A 22,663-nucleotide genomic window follows, 5' to 3' on the forward strand; every position below is an offset into this window, starting at 1 on the left:
GCTCATGTACGACCTTGTAGTAATCACGCAGACGCATACTCACGCAGTTGCCATAAGAGTGCCCTACCACTGTCGCGTGAGTCAAGAAACTGTTCATGAGTTGGAACAATTTGGGGTCACGATCAGATCTCTAATCTGTATCAAAATGTCGTCTTTTAGTGTCACTTTTTACAAAATCTCAATGGTAACACTAGGCCAAATATAGGCACCCTCGGCCATAGCCTATAATGGAGGGTACCTATAATTCGTTATAAGCCAAGCTTGCAACTTTATTTTCTTGCTTCGACTTCGACAATCTAATGCTGCTGGTGGCAGCTGTCTTGGCAAGTTAAGTGTCAAATTTTTCATTTATTCCCCCCATTAGTTCTAAGAACTTTGCGATGAGATTGTAGACACATTCTACACAAATGTGTTTTGTTTTCGTCATTTTGGTATGTTTTTTTTTCACCACAATTATCTGGCAAATATCTTACCGAGAAAAAAAGGCTAAACAAAATCTCTTTGCTCTGTCTTCCCAGCTTGGTTTTGGATAACATGAAAGTTTAAACTTACAGATGTTTTCTTAAGATAGCCAGTAATAGTAGCTCCCACACTAACTTTGTTTACTATAATCTGGTTGAATAGTAAACATGTTTGGATTTTGACAAAGAGGAAAATAACCCAAATAGCTAACATAGCTGATGACAGAAGGTCGGATTAAATTTGGGCAAATAAAAAAATTGGAGTCTATTGCTTTCAGGAATGAGCCAGAGAGAGAGGGCCTTTGAAAGGTAACATACTTCTACGAATATCATCCTCATATTGGCAAATCCACATTTTTCGGTATGAACGTAAAATGAAGGAAAATCCATAAACATAGATCGATTTGGACGATTTAAGATTTTAATCAAATTTTACGCACATTTCTGGCAGATATTAGAAAACCAAAATGCTTGAGGATCAGCGTTAAAGTTGCGGCACCAAAAGTTTCACTGGCAATAAAAAGTGGTACTCTTTCTCATAAAAATTTACGAGTTACCATATTCACCGTCCAAAAATATTATTTTGCTCTTAAAACATGTTTGGGTTGAATATGGGGATTTCGAACTACCCTGAATGCGAGGACACAATCCATGGTTGCCCAACATGATCCCGATTTGGTTAATTTATTTTACTAAAGAAATAGGATAACCTTAGGTCTATATGTCTTCAACTTACCTTGAATTTTTTTCTTATCCCTCTCCTCGCTGACATTCATCTCCATATCATTATCTCCTTGATCTCGGTCTATTTCCAGTGATTTAAAGGAATCCTCCTCATAGTTCGTATGCGTTTCTCTCGATTTTGGCTCAGGATTAACACTCTCTATTGAATCCACTGAGGATGAAGTGATTATCTCCTTAGCTTCTCGCTCTTCAGTTGTTGAAACATTTGGCAAGTATATAGTTTCCAATAAATCACCCGAATTAGTTTGTGATAAAAGAGGCAAATTCGATGGAATTTCTGGTGACTTATCCATTACCGAAGGTAATTTCTCACTAGACAAAGTTATAACCATTTGCGAGAGAGGAGTAGACGCTATTTCAGAGGCTTCACTCTTTAGAACATCCTTCGGAAGTACAATATGATGTTCTACACCCACAATGATACGTTCCATATGGGGTTTGGGTATTTCGATTATCGGAGTTATGGGAGCTTCCTCTTTACTAGTTTTGGGTGGTATTGTCGAGTTGGATGTTTCTAGTGATCCCCTTCTTTTGGGTATGGGTTTACCTGAATCACCACTACCGCGACGTTGTGGTATTGGAGGCTTGGGCTTGGGTGCTGGTTTGGGTTTCGATTTGAGCTTGGGAGATGGGGGTGCGGTTTGAGTGATTTCCTTCACAGGGTTAAGTTTCTCTCCAGCTTTTTTAGGTTTGGGAGAAAGTTTTGGTGATGGAGTTTTGGCGTAGAGAATTGTTTTGGAATCCAAGATTACATTTTCTTCGGTAGGCACTTCTTCAATTTTTATATTCTCTTTGGATTCTAAGGATTTTTCTGCGGTGTTAGGTAAGTTTTCTGGATTTTTAAGAATTTCCACTATTTTGGATTCCTTGGGTTCTGCTTCAACAATATTTTTATGCAAGACATAGGTAGGTTCATCTTGTACTAAATCTTCAGAAGACGAAGGAGTTATGACCAAAGGAGATGCTAAGATTTCCTTATCGCAATTGTCAAGTCCAGGTGAAGGAGGCTGTTCCATATCCTCTTTGTCCTTACCATCAATTTTAAGGCTTGTATTGATTTCATTCATTTCCTGAGGGCTTTGTTTTTCACCTTCTTCTTTTGATTCAAGGCCACTTAAATCGAAACCTTGATCATCATCACGCCTGAAGTCATCGTATTGAAATAGTTTTTCTGCTTCCTTACGAACTTTCTGATAACTCTCAATCAGTTTTTGAGCTTCCATTTCCAAACGCTTCTCTTCTTCGGTTTTCTTCACCAATTTTGGTTTCTTCTTCATGGATTCTTTTTGATTTGCAAAACGTTTCAAGGCTTGCTTTTCAGCATCTTTGAGGACATCGTCTATCAGCTGTTGAGGATCAATATCCTTTAACTGATCCTTGGTTTCGGATTTGAAGAGTTCATGTTCTTTTCCCATGGGCGATTTAAACATCTCGGGGTTGGGTATCTCTTTTGTTAACTCATTGTGTTTGGTTACTTGTGTATCACCATCCTTGGAAATTGTTAATGTTTCACTAAGCTCTCTTATTAAACTTGGTTCACCCTCTGTCTTAGCCTCCTCATCTTTGCCAGCTGTTAATATATGCTCTGTGTCCTCAAACGTTTCCACAATCTGATGTTCACACTCCACCAAATCCACGCCTCCCTTGCTATTCGTTTGTATTTGCTTACCACACTCCGATAAATTCAAAATACCTCGAACAATACTTTGCTTATCTTGTGGATTATGGGCCTCTTCCGATAATCGAGTTTCCGCTTGGGCGGTAACTGTTAACGGTTTCGCTAAGGTCCCTAGATCATGTAGGCTATCTTGTGATTGGATTTTCTTCAATTTGGCTTTCTCCCTATGGCTTTCAGAGGATTTTTGTATCTTCTCTTCACCGGTTGTTGAGTCCTTGGTCCGTATCTCGGAATAGGCTTTCTGATCCGATTCAAATTGACGTTCTTCCAAAACTGTGATTTTAGTATTGGCCTGACGTTCGGCATAAGGTTGAAGAGTAAAGGCAATGGCTTTATTTTCTGTTGGGGTCTTGGCCGATGTTAACAGTTTCTTAAACTCATCAGCTATCGATGATTTGGTAAACTCTTCAGGGATTGAAGTACCCATAAGATCTCCTAAATTGTTCTCCCCCATTTGTGATGATGAAGTTGATGTGGTCGATGATGTTGTTGATGATTTGATGATCTTTTTCGTAGTTGTAGTCGTTTTCGTTTCAGTTTTCATAGTGGTCAGTTGGGTTTCCGTTTTCATTTCCTGGGAAGATTGGCAAGATTGAGTGGTATCTTTATTTGAGGTTTCAGCAATTTCCATTTGTTGATGTTTTTCTTTTTTGATTGCAATCACTTCTAAGGGCTTCACAGAATGCTCTTTCTCTGCTTCATTAGCAGCAGGGTCCTTTGACTCTTGTTTAGTTGTAGTCTTGTTTTCGGACTCATCTTTAGTAGAAATAGGGAGTGAGGACTCATCTTTTCTAGGGATAGGATCTTTGGACTCCTCAATCTTTGATTTTTCATTTGTAGTAGAGTCCTTTGCGTCCTCAATATTGGTGGCTTGCTGGGAATGCCCTTTTACCTTCTCACAATTTATTTCATCATTCCTCTTCGTGTCTGTTTCTGTGATCTTTCCATCAACTTCTTCCTCTAGCGAAGTCTTACTATCCCTGGTCTTATGATCGTCAGTGCTGCTGCCATTATCATCACTTGAGTTATTCATATTGCCCAAAATACTACTGGAATTGATTTTGCCTTCTCGTATAATTTTCTTAAGATTTTCCAATTCTTCCGTAGGCACTGTGGGCGGTACAACAGGCATGCCAATAAATGCTGGCTTCTTAGATTTGAGTGTTGACGCACCAGTAGCAATTACCGATTTTCTTGGATTCCCTTCCTTAAGATTTTCTTCAGTTTTTGCCACTTCAGATTTCTGCTGACTCAAGTCATCAACTATGACAATGGGTCTATATCGAAGAGATAAGAGGAAACACACAAAACAAAAACGAAAGTAATTAATATGGATGAAAATATGTTCTAAATTCTACATAGATATTGTATTGAAATTGTTTGTTTACCTCCTCCACTTCTTCTAACCGGAATTTAACTTCGTTTTTTTTTTTTTGGAAAACTTCGTTTAACGTAACCTTAACCTTTTCAATTTGAAATGTATACTAAAGTTCTCGATTTCTTTACTAGGTTTATTTGCGGTGTTTTTATTTATTTTCATTTGTCTTTTTTTGTATATGATGGTGTTGACGACACCGATATTGTAGACTTGATAAATGCGAGCACGAGCACCTGTAGTGGAGGTGCAACTGTTATCAGTCTTTTTTTTGTTTTGTTTTGTCAATTTTATAGCCTCCTCCTCCATAGGCTGGAGGGCAACAAAAGTTTCCCTACCGTTTGTAACACTTGGAAATATTTGGTTTCGATCATTCATCAGTAAAGGGTTTTTGGCAACCAAAATTAATTTTTTTAGTTGGGGTGAAATTCTGAGTCTATTCAGTGATGTTCTACCGTCCATCCGTCTGTTGAAATCACTCTAACCGAACAGCTATAGGCTTGAAACTTGTCAAAAGTAATTGTTATCCATGGTGGAGTGTACATTAGATTCGACCTTGCTGAGTTTTTGGCTTATCGTTTTGATAAATTATCGAATGAAATGCAATATTCGTAATAAAAGCTACCAAGACCACGTTAAGAGGGTCATATCCCTTTCGCGAAATTTTTCATAAGTAAACCGCAAAATTGGACCTCAGTTTTGTAATAGTAAGGTCCCATGTCCCCGCCGTCTCATAAAGCAAATCCAATAGTGCCACGTTAAGAATGGAGATCTAGCTGCAGATGCGAATGAATGCTGCCACTTAAAGGAACTTTGAAACACTCAAAGAATTCACCAGCATTGCTAAAAGGGGGTATTCCCCGCTGAAAAACTTGTTGGTGGAATTCAACCCACGATCCTTTATATGTAAGGAGGACATGGTTATCATTGTGCCACGATGGCTCCCGTCCTACTGGCCAGGTAGATCAAGTTCGAATATGGACTAATATTGTCAAATTCTATAGAGTAGAGAGAGAGCTAATAATCTGACAGTACATTCGTCTACCAATTCTTCCGTATATTTGTTTGTCGAATTCTTCGCACACATTTCCATTCGATATTTTGACCACCCGTCCATCCAGTTATCTAACACTCTTTCGACCGCTTATATCAATGTCCGTCCGCCTAACTTTTGACTGCAGGCATATTAAGTTGGATTAACAGCCCTTATTAGAGCTAATAAGTGCAGTCTGTCTGTCCATCCTTCTATCTGCCTTTAAGTTCATCTGTCTATTCCCAGCAAAAAAAGCTTCGCCAAAAAAAGTAGTGAAAATGTTCTTTTTGGATCCGGAAGTGGTGCAAAATTGGCGCAGAAGCGATGAATTTAACATGGACTTGTCATAGGACGGATGTCCACCATTTCAATAGCCGTTGCACAGAATTTGCATCACATCTTAAGGTGTGATTCGAATTCAGTGTTTTGGATGTCAATTAAAAAATGTTGTAGTATTTTGCAAATAAAAATTTTTTATATTTTTTTATGGTTTCTAATGGTTTTCTGAAACGTTTGAGCCCAAATATTTTCAAAAATTTGCAAATTTTCTAGACTGGATTTAGCATTTTTTTCGACAAAATATCAATAATTTGTACCATTTTATTAATTCGTAATCTGTTTTTAACCTATTTGTTACAAAAAAAAAAATAATATTACTCATATCTATATATATAAAATTCAATCTATGTTTGTTTATTTGTTTGTTTGTTTGTATGTACCGAGTTGGCTCCGAAACGGCTGAACCGATTTACTTGAAACTTTCAGAGATCGTAGGGGGCGTTCATGTGGTGATAATAGGGTACCTCATTTTTTGACACCTGGTCGTGGAGGGGGACCTCCCCTTTGTCGGACTTTTTGAAAATTGGACCAAAGTTGACCGATTTGGTTAAAATTTTCGTTGAAGATTGGGGTTGGCATCTAGACAAAGATCCGCTACTTTTTATTTCGATATTTGGTGGCGGAGGGGGGCCTCTCCTTTGTTCGACTTTTTTTAAAGTACAGTGAAAAAACTAAAATTCTCTAAATTATCTGAGATTTACAGAGAACATGTGGTGAGGTTATGGAATTAATATGGGGTACCCGATGATTTCATATGTGGATGGGGAGGGGGACCTCCCCCTTGCCCTACTTTTTGAAACTTGGAACAAAATTATGCGATTTGCTTGAAATTTTCATTGAATGTTGGGGTTGGCATGTAGACAAAAATCCGCTACATTATTTTTCGATATTTGGTCGGGGAGGGGGACCACCCCTTTGCCCAAATTTTTTTTTGAAAGTTCAAACAAAACTAAACTCCGCCGACTGAAATTTTACAGAAAAAATGGGTTACGAAATTTATATCAGGTTCCTGATTTTTTAATAAAAATAAAAGGACATAGGGAGACATCCGCTTCTCTTAAGTACATACAGATAAAATTAAACTTAAAATTTCAAGTAACTCGGTAATTACTTGAAATTTACAGAGGACTGGGGAGAGATCGTAACCTCCGTCAACCGTAATAGTTGATACCTGATTTTGTGATATTTGGACGGAAGAGAGGCCGCCCCTTTAGGCTTATAATTTGCTTGACATTTTCTGGGACGTTTACAAAAGATACGCTAAATCACTTTTCGATATTTGGTCGGGGAGGAGGTCCTCCTCTAAAACTACAAAAAAAAATTTAAGTTTTCTTGAAATTTACAAAGGCAGTGGGGGAAGGTTATGAACGAAGAGGCAACCTTCCTTGCCCCACACTTGAAGGAAAGTTTCAAGAATTTTCAGGGAAGGTTAGGGGTGTCGATATTGTATCGGGGAAAGTGACGTCCCTTTAAAACAATAGAGCAAAATTTAAACATCTCCGATCTACTTGAAATTTACAGGGACGTGGCAGGAGGTGATTAAATTTATACATAATTTTTAAATTACTATATGATTTTTCGATATCTGGTTGGGGAAGGGGAAAATTGAAATAAACTTTATCGATCTACTTCGATAGAATTTATAGGGACCATTGAGTAGTTGCGAAATTAATATAGGGTACGTGATAGTCCGATATCAGGTGGGAGTGGAGCGAAGGTGGTTTCCCTTTAGTCCGTTTTTTTTTTTTCTTAAATTGAAAGTAGAGGGTTGTCCGTAAATGGGAACTCGATACATAATTTTATTATTTTTGCACAAGCTTCTGCCAGACTTCTTTTTAGTAAAGAACTTAAATTTACATGAAATTGGGAGCCAACGTAGAGGATGCATCATTTTCCAACATTTTAGCAAATGTTAATGTGGTAAAATTTTTTACTACTTTTGCTTTTTCCGATTTATTGGATGGGAAACAGTAATTCTTTGTATGTTATTATAATATAGTGCTTAATTTTCAGATATGTTGAGGACAAGGATACCTTTCCTTGACAAACCACTTAAAAAATGACAAACCACTAAACAATTCACAAGAAATATCGAAGATTGTCCAACTACTTGAATACAGAACATTATTAAAAAAAATTGGAGGAAAGGGTACACCCTCTCCCCAACATTTTTCAAGACGAACCGTTTTACATATGCAAGTAGTCCGATTTTACGAAAAAGCAAGTAGTCCGATTTGTTTGAAAGAATTCAAATCTTTTCGAATTTGTTTTCAGCACGAAGGATATGGTTGACTAAGTTCACGCAAAATGTTCCTACAAATACGCTTCGGAAGGCGCAGCGAAGCGGGCCGGGTTACGCTAGTAATTATTAAAGAACATCGTTGGGAGGACATTTTTGGAAGTGCTTTTAAAGTTGTGCCTTTGGAACAACTTCCAATTTTTTTTGCTGGGTTGACTCTTCGTTCGGACTCTCTCTGTGTTCCTTCATCTGTACATCAACATGTCCATCTTGAATACAAAAACGTCGTGGTCAAGGCGGATCACTATACTTAATTAACCTAACCTAACCTAACCTAAGTGTCTAATTCAACAATCAATTTACTGCCTATTAGCGGCCTCATTGCCTATCTTGTCAACCATCGATCCGTTAAAAGTTTAGCTATGAGTCTATCTATCCCTATCGTATACCTATTCCTATACCTATCCTAAACCTATCTATCTGTAACATATCCCTATTCTAGCCCTTTCCTATCCCTACAATATCCCAATCCCTATTCTATCCCTACCCCCCATCCCTATCACATCCCTACCCTTTCCTATTTTATCCTATCCTTATCCCTATCCTATCCGTACAATATTCCATACCTATCCCATCCCTATACCTACAATATCCCATCCCCACCCTACCCCTATCCAATGCCTATTCCATCCCTATACGTACTCCTACACTGGTAGAAAAACCTATCTATCTGTAGCATATCCCTATCATATCCCTACCCTGTTCTATTTTATCCTATCCTTATCCCTATCCTATCTGTACAATATTCTATCCCTATCCCATCCCTATACCTACAATATCCCATCCCTATCCTATCCCCACCCTAGCCTTATCCAATGCCTATTCCATCCCTATACGTACTCCTATCACTATCCAATCCCTATCCTATCCCTATCATATCGCTATCCTATCCCTATCCTGTCAATACCTATACAGTAGAGCAACAAATGGGGTTATATACCCAATCTAACCACCGTCTTATCATCTCTTTTCCTGCCCATCTGTTCGCCCTTTTGCATATCGTTCTACCTATCATTGTGCCCGTTTTTCTTTATATATACCCGCTGTCTATTAACACTCTTATTGGCTGTATCGCTTTCTTTAGACCTCATGTCGGTTCATTCATCCGCTTTCCTATTCGTCGATCCGCCTATCCGTTGGTTCAGCCATCTGATTGTTCGTCCGTCAGCCTATTTCTGTGTCCTTCGATCTACCTATCTAATTCCATAAATGAGTTTAGGGCTTTTATTTGCAGGCTATGGGTTATATTTGTCCGGTTTTTTAGATCATAGTTGATAAGTGCGAGTAAGAACGCCTGTATATGGCATGCGGCTTTTAGCAAGTTTTTTTATTCGATACAAATTTGGACTTTCATTGGTAACAATCGAAAATATTTGTTTCTCTGTCTGGAAGAAGTTCTAAGACAATTTAAGAGCGTTTTCAGTAAGTTAGTCCTTACATTCGTCAAAGTTTTCTATAGGAAATTTTGTCAACACTTTATTTCTTAGGCAATTTGTAAAAAATTTCATTTTTAAAATAAATTTTTTCCAAATTTCATTTCTGTATGCAATTTATTTCAAAATATAAGAAATATAGTTTCTATATTCATATGTAGGAAGTTTTGTTAAAATGGTCTTTACTATTTTCTCAAAATTTCTTTGTATAGGAAATTCTAGCAAAATTTAATTTCTCTAAAAAAATTTGTCAAAACTTGAATAAATTTTTTCTCTATGTGCATCTATCAAAAATATTTATCTTTCGCTTTGCATTCTTCCTCGCATTACTTCTGTTGCTCTTGATGTTCCCCTTTTTTTCCATTTGTGTCATATGTTTTGCTTGTCTTATCAGTGTCAAGATATTGAATCACGTTATCACTAAATAGCTTATGGAAATAAAAAATCGCGTTTCGTTGTTTTTTCTTCCTATCACTAAAATATTTGTGAACTAATTTTCTTAATGTTTTTTTAATTGAAATGCCCCTATTTTTTAGCATTAATTTTTTGGAGGGAGCATATGTCTTGAGTGGCTCATATAGGTCTGAAGCGATTTACTTGCAATTCAGAGAATATAGAGCTAGTTTCTGAGTTAGGAATGGGCAAGTGGAGGGGAAGAGATTTTGAAAATCACCGTAATTGTGCAAATGTAGGAGAAATTTTTTGATAGAAAACAGGCAGCTCAATGTAACTAACCCTACACTCGTATTTACGACGTATAGTTTTCTGAGTGTACTGATTCAAGATTGAGGTAACTGAATCGAGATATAAATTACGTTAGAAGTGGGGGCTTTTTGGAAATAATTCTGCAACCTTTGGAAGGATAAAGACATTAATAAAATGTCTTCTTCTTTCTGTGAAAACTGAGTCCCCAGTGAGCCCACGGCCTGACCGTTGAAAGTGAATCACCTCGGGTGATTTTTTTTTTAGATATCATTACCCGTTCAAAAGTTGCAGAATTATTTCCAAACAAGTATAAACGGCCGTAAGTTCGGCCAGGCCGAATCTTATGTACCCTCCACCATGGATTTCGTAGAAACTTCTACGAAAGATTGTCATCCACAATCGAATTACTTGGGTTGTGGTATCTTAAATCGCTTTCTAAATTGTAGCTTATATGGGGGCTATATACAATTATTGATATGGACTAATTTTTGTGTGATTGGGGATCGATTTATATGAGGGCTATATATAACTATAGACCGATATGGACCTAGTTAGGCATGGTTGTTAACGGCCATATACTAGCACAATGTACCAAATTTCAACTGACTCGGATGAAATTTGCTCCTCCAAGAGGCTCCAAAACCAAATATCGGGATCGGTTTATATGGGGGCTATATATGATTATGGACTGATATGGACCACTTTTGGCATGGTTGTTAAATATCATATACTACCACCACGTACAAAATTTCAACCAGATCGGATGAATTTTGCTTCTCCAAAAGGCACCGGAGGTCAAATCTGGGTATCGGTTTATATGGGTGCTATATATAATTATGGACTGATATGAACCAATTCCTGCATGGTTCTTGGATACCATATACTAACATCACGTACCAAATTTCAACCGAATCGGATGCATTTTGCTCTTCGAAGGGGCTCCGGAAGTCAAATCTGGGGATCGGTTTATATGGGGGCTATATATAATTGTGAACCGATTTCGATTTCAATTTTTGCATGACCATTAGAGACCGTATACTTACACCATGTACCAAATTTCAGCCGGATCGGATGAAATTTGCTTCTCTTAGAGGCTCCGCAAGCCAAATCGGGGGATCGGTTTATATGGGGGCTATATATAATTATGGACCGATTTCGACCAATTTTTGCATGGCCATTAGAGACCGTATACTTACACCATGTACCAAATTTCAGCCGGATCGGACGAAACTTTCTTCTCTTAGAGGCTTCGCAAGCCAAATCTGGGGATCGGTTTATATGGGGGCTATATATAATTATGGACCGATGTGGACCAATTTTTGCATGGTTATTAGATACCATATACTAACACCATGTACCAAATTTCAGCCGGATCGGATGAAATTTGCTTCTCTTAGAGGGTCTGCAAGTCAAATTTGGGGGTCCGTTTATATGGGGGCTATACGTAGAAGTGGACAGATATGGTCCATTTGCAATACCATCGGACCTACATCAATAACAACTACTTGTATCAAGTTTCAAGTCGATAGCTTGTTTCGTTCGGAAGTTAGCGTGATTTCAACAGACGGGCGGACGGACATGCTCGGATCGACTCAGAATTTCACCACGACCCAGAATATATATACTTTATGAGGTCTTAAAGCAATATTTCGATGTGTTACAAACGGAATGACAAAGTTAATATACCCCCATCCTATGGTGGAGGGTATAAAAACAACAGTGTACAGGTAGTGAACTTCTCTCTTATCACTGAGTGCTGACCGATTCTATATTTAGCTCATTAAAAAGACATCACCATGTATATTGATCTAAAACGCAGAAACCCAACATTTCAAAACCTAACCTAACATGAAACTAAAGACCTTTAGTTTAGCAAACATAGCCCTGCTACATTTCCCTTTACTTACCCATTCACTGACATCGACTGTAACTCCAATGATGAACACTCCTCCTCCACCTCTCCTATGGTTGGTAGCATATTCGAATGCCAATATAAATTGAAATAAGCCTCAGATGGCCCAGGACCATTGATTAATTCCGGTGGTCCCAATTTCTCTCCATCTTCACAAATGTATTCCTTTTCATCATCGCCATAGGCTGTATTTACATCGACTTCATTCTCTTCATCGCTACTCGAACTGGAATAGTAAGTGGGTGCTGTCTCATCTACTTTCATACATTTACCCACAACCAAGGGTGGGGGGGTTATGCGATCCAATTCATCTTCCAAATCTTGTTTTGCTTTTGCCACTTGCTTAAAAGTGGACATATCTTCATTTTTTCTCGCCACATCCGGACTATTACGTCTTTGTAACTCAAATAGGCTGGGCAGTTCTTCGGGCTCTTGGAAGGTATTATTGGTGGAATTACTAGTGTATGTTTGAATTTTAAAACGAATCTCTCGGTTTGGAGAAGAAGGTGCCAGGGGTTTCTCACTTGGTTTAGGTGGAGAAGATTGTTTCCTGAATGTTTGCATCGAAGGACCACCAGATAAGGGAGGTGAATTTGGTGAACGATCGACTACCGTTACTGTGGTGACATTGTTTGAGCTTCCTAATTTGGGTATTTGTGTTTTATTCAACGACTGTACTCTCTCTGGAGGCTTGGGTTTTGGTCCTCGATTCCCCTTGGTTATGGATGAAGCGGTGGAGGTGGTGGTGTTGGAATTTAAACTTTCCGAAGAGGAGTTGGGTCCCGAGACGATTGAGGAATTGTTACTCTGCTGTAGAACTGGTATGAAAGTTCTTTGTTCGGGCATTTTCAATTTCGATTCGGCTGATAAGGCTCTCTGCAAAGAATTCTTGGAATTGGCCAAAGGACTAGATTCCTTGGATCTGGTATTGCAATAGGCAAGTTTCAAATCAGTTTCCGATTTTTGTTTAGTCAGAAGACGTGGTATGCTTGTGGGAGATTTATGTGATGCCTTTTTCTCCAAGGATGTTTCCAACTCAAAGGATCTCTTGGGTGTAAGGACTATGGGTATTCTTGATTTGCTAGGAGGTGATGGAGTCTTATTTGGTTTGCGATCTTTTTGCATGGGGAGACATGTCGACTCATTGACCAAAAACTCTGAGGTTTGTTGTTTCACTTTGTCCATTTTCGATTCCTGTTTTAATTTAATTTCACTCTCAGTCTTGGCCCTTTCCAATGAACGATACTGAGTGCTTGGAGAATATATGGCTTTGGGAATTTTCGTAGTAAATTCCTTGGGTATGGCCATTTCTGTTGTTGAAGTATTATTGGGGGTCCCGGGAGTCACAGGAGGATTAGAATTGCCTTTGATGATGACATTATCGGGAATTTTTGGTGGTGGTACTTCTATGGCCTGCTTACCATTGATATTGAGTTTTCGAGGCATAGGAATAATGGATCTCTTCTTAGGTTCTACTGGAGATAGAGTTATTTGTCTAGGCTTTGGAGTGGGAGTAGATTGTTTGCTACTCTCTCCAGACTCCTCATTTGTGGTAGAGTCTTTGCCATTTATGTCAGTCTGCTGCTTTTTTATTTCCGTCTCCTCTTCCCCAGTTTTCTTGGGTGTAGTAGCCTCTTTTCCTTTCAACTCCACATTTTCATAGGCATTCACTTTTTCCCTTTTAAATTCAATATTTTCATAATTATTTCCCGGTTTCAAATCGATTTCTAAGATTTCTGTATTTAGAACATTTTTCAATGTAGTATCTAAAGGTGCATTGACATGAAACTCCTGTTCCAATAAGGCAAAAGGTTTCAAAACTTTAGCCAATTCAGGTTTACTTATAGTCCCTGGCGGTGGTGGTGGTCCATTGTTAAGAGAGGCAAAGCCAGAGAGGTCCGATTCCGAGGAATAATTGGAAGTCATGGAATAACGATCGATAACTGTGGATATTGTGCTGGCTGTATCGTCTGATTCTGATTCACCATTGCGTGAAGGATTACGTAGCACAACATTTGAGCTATTATTTTCTGCAAACAGATTGATGTAGTATTCAGCATCGGGAGGTGGTGTAAACGATCTCTCACTGTTGGCCATATCCAGGGAATCAGATTTACTTAAAGGCATTTCCCGGGCATCGTTATCCCTAAAGGATCTTTGCTTCTTCACCAATTTCCTAGGTGGTACTGGGGGAGGTGGAGGTGGGGCTGCTTTTACTTGACCATTCGTTGATCCATTCGAATTCATACCATTAGCCGAAGCGGCTTCACCATCATCTTCCAAATCTTGGGGTTTCAAACCACGACCATTACGCACCACAAGTTTTATGGCCACATTATCTTTTAGACACTTTACACATTCAATACGTGTCATATCCTTGACGAGATGCTCATCAATTTGCAGAATTTCATCACCCTCTCGTAATTGGCCCCAAGAGGTGGTAACCTAAAAAGATAAACGAAATATAGACGAATTGAATTTTTTCCAAATATCTATCATTTTGAACTCACCTTCGACGCTGGACTATCTTTGGCACATGATTGTATAAAAAGTTTTTGTACTTTTTCCGCACTACGAGTCCCACCTTGAAATTTCAAACCAAATCCCAACCGTTCACCAATCAAACGGTAAACTACCACTGTTTCCGTTTCCATCGAGGGGTTTGTGTCTACGATCACAGTGTTTGTGTTTTTGGATTCTTGGCTAGCATTGGTTGTATTGTTGATCGATAATACCGTTACAAACGATGGATCGTCTAAAGATAAAGCAGGGTTTTCGCCTGATGTTGAATTTCTATGTAATTGGTTGTTGTCATTGGATGAGGGATCATCCACTTCCACCACAGTCACATAATCAGCCATGGTGAGTTTGCAACATATGGTTTTGAACTATGATACAATTGCACGCGAAGTTGTAGTATTGGTAATGCGGCTAATATCCACCAGATGGAGGTAGTACAACTAAAAGAAATAAGAAATAATAATTTATAAAAAAATATGAATAATTTCATTTATATTTATTTATTTTTATTTTATTGGAAAAATTAAGCGAATAGTATTTTTGTGTGCTTCAAGAATATATTCTCTTAATGTATATTGCCTTTAGATATATAACCAAACAGAATCAACGAATACCAACATAATGCCAGATATGCCTACCGGCTTGGATTATACAGGGTAGTTGGCACGTAATACGGGTTTTTAGATACCAGGCTCGAAGAAAAACAACCTGCCGAGTGACCTTGTGCGGCCACAGTTGTAATCATACCGAAATGATTAGATTGTTTAACTATTGGACCACGACCATAGCCATCATGGACGGACATACTATGTTGGATTTGGAAAGTCAAGGAGGGAATTTCGTCCTTTCTTAAGTTCTCAGAACTACTTTTAATGGGTGTAACACCTTTGAGAGGGATTGTTAATGTAGCTTCTGGTGACTAAAAAGGATAATTAATAACAGGAAGTATAGGCTCCCATCTGGTAGCCATAAAGGCAGCAACAACTTTCATGCAACAAGTTTACACTTTTTGGGAGTATTTCTTTTATTTCTCCATTCCGTTAATTGAATATTTGTCGTGGTGACTTTTTTTGAAGGCTAACTTAATGCCAGATAACATTCCTTTGAGTCGATGGACAACAACAAAATGGAAAACGGTAAAATACTTTACCGGTTTTTGTGTTTGCAGTTTTCTTTTTTTTTTATAAAAATGCAATTTCTTCTTACACATCACCCTCGAAATGCTCTATAACAACAGGTTATCATGTTTAAATGTAAAAAAGGAAAAGAAAAAGGTGTAATTTGTTTTTTTTTTATCACTAGTTGCTATACTCAAAAAATTTACTTGAATCCAATAATTTTGACGCTCACTTGACCTTCTGAGATAAAAATAGAGGTTTCTTAAAATAATAAGATATTTGTAGGAATCAACACGTTTTTAAATCTCGGTTATATAAAATTAAATGTTGAGAGAAGATAAGAAAGCTTTTCACCAAAAAGGCAAGTTTCATTAAAAGAATTCATAACACTAGGCAACAAATAACAAACTTTTCTCTGTGAATTGTTTCTAGCATATTTTTTCTTATTGATTATGACCTACTAAACACGAAAATGATTTTTAAAAAATTTTCTGTCGATTGGTTTTCGAGATATAATTTTTTTTTTTTAATTTTTGGAGGTACACTTACAATTTTGAGCCTATCTTCGTTTTCTTTGACCTTTTTGATCCGAATACTACTCAAATTAAAGAAAATTGAGCCGTCTACAACTCATTCTCAGAAAATTTTCAAATCGGGTAAGTAGTTTGGATGTTAGCGGCTTAAAAAGGTAAAAAACGGCGTTTTTTAATTAAAAATGTGGCAAAAAAAAAACATATAAAAATTCATATAAAATATAAAAAAATTTCTAACGGCAATTTTTCGTTTAGCTAGAATCTTTACAAAGAAATTAAGCCCTTACTTAACAAAATCTTTTTGCCACATTTTTACTTAAAAAACGCCGTTTTTTTACTAACTACTTACTCGATTTGAAAATTTTCTGAGAATGAGTTGTAGACGGCTCAATTTTCTTTAATTTGAGTAGTATTCGGATCAAAAAGGTCAAAGAAAACAAAAGATATGCTCAAAATTGTAGGTGTACCTCCAAAAATTAAAAAAAAATATATATATCTCGAAAACCAATCGACAGAAAATTTTTTAAAAATTATTTTCGTGTTTAGTAGGTCATAATCAATAAGAAAAAATATGCTAGAAACAATTCACAAAATGGTTGTTGGCTAGTGTAATATAACCGAGGATTCAAAGCAAAGAATTCGTTGCAACAGGTCCCAGCGAAAAAAAGCATCGCCAAAAAAGTAATTAAAAAGTTTTGGATTCGGAAGTGGGGCAAAATTAGCGCAAAATTTAATTTTAAATGTCAGTTAAAAAATTCTTTGATTGTTCTTTGAAAATTTTTAATTTTTTTTATGATTTTTAATGCATTCTAACGATTTTCATAAACGTTTGATCTCAAATATTTCTAATAGTTCAATATTGTTCTATAATGGATTTAGCATTTTTTCGACAAATTTAAAATAATTTCATTTTATTAATTCTTACTTTGTTTTTACGGTATTTGAATCAAAAAATTACCCATTAACAAGTATATACGGCCGTAAGTTCGGCCAGGCCGAAGCTTATGTACCCTCCATCATGGATTGCGTAGAAACTTCTACTAAAGACTTTGACAAAATTTTCTACAGAAATAAAATTTTGACAAAATTTTCCATAGAAATAAAATTTTAATAAAATTGACTATAGAAATAAAATGTTGACAAAATTTTCTATAGAAATAAAATTTTGACAAAATGTTCTATAGAAATAAAATTTTGACAAAATTTTCTAAAGAAATAAAATTTTGACAAAATTTTCTATAGAAATACAATTTCGACAAAATTTTCTACAGAAATAAAATTTTGACAAAAATGTCTATAGAAATAACAAGTAAGAAAAGTCTAAAGTCGGGCGTGTCCGACTATATTATACCCTGCACCACTTTGTAGATCTAAATTTTCGATACCATATCACATCCGTCAAATGTGTTGGGGCTATATGTAAAGGTTTGTCCCAAATACATACATTTAAATATCACTCGATTTGGACAGAATTTGATAGACTTTTACAAAATCTATAGACTCAACATTTAAGTAGGCTAATGCACTAGGGTGGAACACAATGTTAGTAAAAAACCAGTAAGGAAAGTCTAAAGTCGGGCGGGGCCGACTATATTATACCCTGCACCACTTTGTAGATCTAAATTTTCGATACCATATCACATCCGTCAAATATGTTGGGGCTATATATAAAGGTTTGTCCCAAATACATACATTTAAATATCACTCGATCTGGACAGAATTTGATAGACTTCTACAAAATCTATAGACTCAAAATTTAAGTCGGCTAATGCACTAGGGTGGAACACAATGCTAGTAAAAAAATATGGGAAACATTTAAATCTGGAGCAATTTTAAGAAAACTTCGCAAAAATTTATTTATGATTTATCGCTCGATATATATGCATTAGAAGTTTAGGAAAATTAGAGTCATTTTTACAACTTTTGGACTACGCAGTGGCGATTTTACAAGGAAAATGTTGGTATTTTGACCATTTTTGTCGAAATCAGAAAAACATATATATGGGAGCTATATCTAAATCTGAACCGATTTCAACCAAATTTGGCACGCATAGCTACAATGCTAATTCTACTCCCTGTGCAAAACTTCAACTAAATCGGAGCAAAAAATTGGCCTCTGTGGTCATTTGAGAGTAAATCGGGCGAAAGCTATATATGGGAGCTATATCTAAATCTGAACCGATTTCAACCAAATTTGACACGCATAGCTACAATGCTAAATCTACTCCCTGTGCAAAATTTCAACTAAATCGGAGCAAAACATTGTCCTCTGTGGGCAAATGAGTGTAAATCGGGCGAAAGCTATATATGGGAGCTATATCTAAATCTGAACCGATTTGGCTGACATTTTGCAAGTTTTTCGAGACTCATAAAATATTCGGATGTACGGAATTTGAGGAAGATCGGTTGATATACACGCCAATTATGACCATATCGGTGAAAAATATATATGGCAGCTATATCTAAATCTGAACCGATTTTTTCCAAAATCAATAGGGATCGTCGTTGAGCCGAAACAGGACCCTATACCAAATTTTAGGACAATCGGACTAAAACTGCGAGCTGTACTTTGCACACAAAAATACATCAACAGACAGACAGACAGACGGACAGACAGACAGACAGACAGACAGACAGACAGACAGACAGACAGACAGACAGACAGACAGACAGACAGACAGACGGACATCGCTAAATCGACTCAGAATTTAATTCTAAGACGATCGGTATACTAAACGATGGGTCTCAGACTTTTCCTTCTTGGCGTTACATACAAATGCACAAACTTATTATACCCTGTACCACAGTAGTGGTGAAGGGTATAACCAGTAAGGAAAGTCTAAAGTCGGGCGGGGCCGACTATATTATACCCTGCACCACTTTGTAGATCTAAATTTTCGATACCATATCACATCCGTCAAATATGTTGGGGCTATATATAAAGGTTTGTCCCAAATACATACATTTAAATATCACTCGATCTGGACAGAATTTGATAGACTTCTACAAAATCTATAGACTCAAAATTTAAGTCGGCTAATGCACTAGGGTGGAACACAATGCTAGTAAAAAAATATGGGAAACATTTAAATCTGGAGCAATTTTAAGAAAACTTCGCAAAAATTTATTTATGATTTATCGCTCGATATATATGCATTAGAAGTTTAGGAAAATTAGAGTCATTTTTACAACTTTTGGACTACGCAGTGGCGATTTTACAAGGAAAATGTTGGTATTTTGACCATTTTTGTCGAAATCAGAAAAACATATATATGGGAGCTATATCTAAATCTGAACCGATTTCAACCAAATTTGGCACGCATAGCTACAATGCTAATTCTACTCCCTGTGCAAAACTTCAACTAAATCGGAGCAAAAAATTGGCCTCTGTGGTCATTTGAGAGTAAATCGGGCGAAAGCTATATATGGGAGCTATATCTAAATCTGAACCGATTTCAACCAAATTTGACACGCATAGCTACAATGCTAAATCTACTCCCTGTGCAAAATTTCAACTAAATCGGAGCAAAACATTGTCCTCTGTGGGCAAATGAGTGTAAATCGGGCGAAAGCTATATATGGGAGCTATATCTAAATCTGAACCGATTTGGCTGACATTTTGCAAGTTTTTCGAGACTCATAAAATATTCGGATGTACGGAATTTGAGGAAGATCGGTTGATATACACGCCAATTATGACCATATCGGTGAAAAATATATATGGCAGCTATATCTAAATCTGAACCGATTTTTTCCAAAATCAATAGGGATCGTCGTTGAGCCGAAACAGGACCCTATACCAAATTTTAGGACAATCGGACTAAAACTGCGAGCTGTACTTTGCACACAAAAATACATCAACAGACAGACAGACAGACGGACAGACAGACAGACAGACAGACAGACAGACAGACAGACAGACAGACGGACATCGCTAAATCGACTCAGAATTTAATTCTAAGACGATCGGTATACTAAACGATGGGTCTCAGACTTTTCCTTCTTGGCGTTACATACAAATGCACAAACTTATTATACCCTGTACCACAGTAGTGGTGAAGGGTATAAATATGGGAAACATTTAAATCTGGAGCAGTTTTAAGAAAACTTCGCAAAAGTTTATTTATGATTTATCGCTCGATATATATATGCATTAGAAGTTAAGGAAAAATAGAGTAATTTTTACAACTTTTCGACTAAACAGTGGCGATTTTACATGGAAAATGTTGGTATTTTGACCATTTTTGTCGAAATCAGAAAAACATATATATGGGAGCTATATCTAAATCTGAACCGATTTCAACCAAATTTGGCACGCATAGCAATAATGCTAATTCAACCCCTTGTGCAAAATTTCAACTAAATCGGAGTTAAAAATTGGCCTCTATGGTCATATGAGTGTAAATCGGGCGAAAGCTATATATGGGAGCTATATCTAAATCTGAACCGATTTCAACCAAATTTGGCACGCATAGCTACAATGCTAATTCTACTCCCTGTGCAAAATTTCAACTAAATCGGAGCAAAAAATTGGCCTCTGTGGGCAAATGAGTGTAAATCGGGTGAAAGCTATATATGGGAGCTATATCTAAATCTGAACCGATTTGGCTGATATTTTGCAAGTTTTTCGAGACTCATAAAATATTCGGATGTACGGAATTTGAGGAAAATCGGTTGATATACACGCCAATTATGACCAGATCGGTGAAAAACATATATGGCAGCTATATCTAAATCTGAACCGATTTTTTCCAAAATCAATAGGGATCGTCTTTGAGCCGAAACAGGACCCTATACCAAATTTTAGGACAATCGGACTAAAACTGCGAGCTGTACTTTGCACACAAAAATACATCAACAGACAGACAGACAGACGGACAGACAGACAGACAGACAGACGGACATCGCTAAATCGACTCAGAATTTAATTCTAAGACGATCGGTATACTAAACGATGGGTCTCAGACTTTTCCTTCTTGGCGTTACATACAAATGCACAAACTTATTATACCCTGTACCACAGTAGTGGTGAAGGGTATAAATATGGGAAACATTTAAATCTGGAGCAATTTTAAGAAAACTTCGCAAAAGTTTATTTATGATTTATCGCTCGATATATATATGCATTAGAAGTTAAGGAAAAATAGAGTAATTTTTACAACTTTTCGACTAAACAGTGGCGATTTTACATGGAAAATGTTGGTATTTTGACCATTTTTGTCGAAATCAGAAAAACATATATATGGGAGCTATATCTAAATCTGAACCGATTTCAACCAAATTTGGCACGCATAGCAATAATGCTAATTCAACCCCTTGTGCAAAATTTCAACTAAATCGGAGTTAAAAATTGGCCTCTATGGTCATATGAGTGTAAATCGGGCGAAAGCTATATATGGGAGCTATATCTAAATCTGAACCGATTTCAACCAAATTTGGCACGCATAGCTACAATGCTAATTCTACTCCCTGTGCAAAATTTCAACTAAATCGGAGCAAAAAATTGGCCTCTGTGGGCAAATGAGTGTAAATCGGGTGAAAGCTATATATGGGAGCTATATCTAAATCTGAACCGATTTGGCTGATATTTTGCAAGTTTTTCGAGACTCATAAAATATTCGGATGTACGGAATTTGACGAAAATCGGTTGATATACACGCCAATTATGACCAGATCGGTGAAAAACATATATGGCAGCTATATCTAAATCTGAACCGATTTTTTCCAAAATCAATAGGGATCGTCTTTGAGCCGAAACAGGACCCTATACCAAATTTTAGGACAATCGGACTAAAACTGCGAGCTGTACTTTGCACACAAAAATACATCAACAGACAGACAGACAGACAGACAGACAGACAGACAGACAGACAGACGGACATCGCTAAATCGACTCAGAATTTAATTCTAAGACGATCGGTATACTAAACGATGGGTCTCAGACTTTTCCTTCTTGGCGTTACATACAAATGCACAAACTTATTATACCCTGTACCACAGTAGTGGTGAAGGGTATAAATATGGGAAACATTTAAATCTGAAGCAATTTTTAGGAAACTTCGCAAAAGTTTATTTATGATTTATCGCTCGATATATATGTATTAGAAGCTTAGGAAAATTAGAGTCATTTTTACAACTTTTCGACTAAGCAGTGGCGATTTTACAAGGAAAATGTTGGTATTTTGACCATTTTTGTCGAAATCAGAAAACCATATATATGGGGACTATATCTAAATCTGAACCGATGTCAACCAAATTTAACACGCATATCTACATTGCTAATTCTACTCCCTGTGCAAAATTTCAACTAAATCGGAGTTAAAAATTGGCTTCTGTGGTCATATGAGTGTAAATCGGGCGAAAGCTATATATGGGAGATATATCCAAATCTGAACCGATTTCAACCAAATTTGGCACGCATAGTTACAATGCTAATTCTACTCCCTGTGCAAAATTTCAACTAAATCGGAGCAAAAAATTGGCCTATATGGGCAAATGAGTGTAAATCGGGCG

The 22,663-nt window shown here is 37.0% G+C and overlaps 1 protein-coding gene across 2 annotated transcripts in view; it reads right to left on the reverse strand.

Moving 5' to 3' along the window:
• Positions 1-22,663, reverse strand: part of bbg (PDZ domain-containing protein big bang) — a 627,951-nt gene that overhangs the window by 519,970 nt on the left and 85,318 nt on the right. Inside the window, exons 3-5 of one of the 2 annotated variants that reach the window (XM_075305498.1) lie at positions 14,490-14,939; positions 11,975-14,424; positions 1,198-4,160 (exon numbers count right to left, since the gene is read on the reverse strand). In XM_075305498.1, coding sequence (XP_075161613.1) covers positions 1,198-4,160; positions 11,975-14,424; positions 14,490-14,840 — 5,764 coding nt within the window. In that variant the 5' untranslated portion in view covers positions 14,841-14,939. Of the gene's footprint in view, positions 1-1,197; positions 4,161-4,271; positions 4,380-11,974; positions 14,425-14,489; positions 14,940-22,663 lie in introns of those variants that run through there. The other variant, XM_075305499.1, reaches the window with a different exon arrangement.

This window comes from Haematobia irritans, chromosome 4, assembly GCF_050003625.1.
Source record: "Haematobia irritans isolate KBUSLIRL chromosome 4, ASM5000362v1, whole genome shotgun sequence".
Taxonomy (NCBI): Eukaryota; Metazoa; Arthropoda; class Insecta; order Diptera; family Muscidae; genus Haematobia; species Haematobia irritans.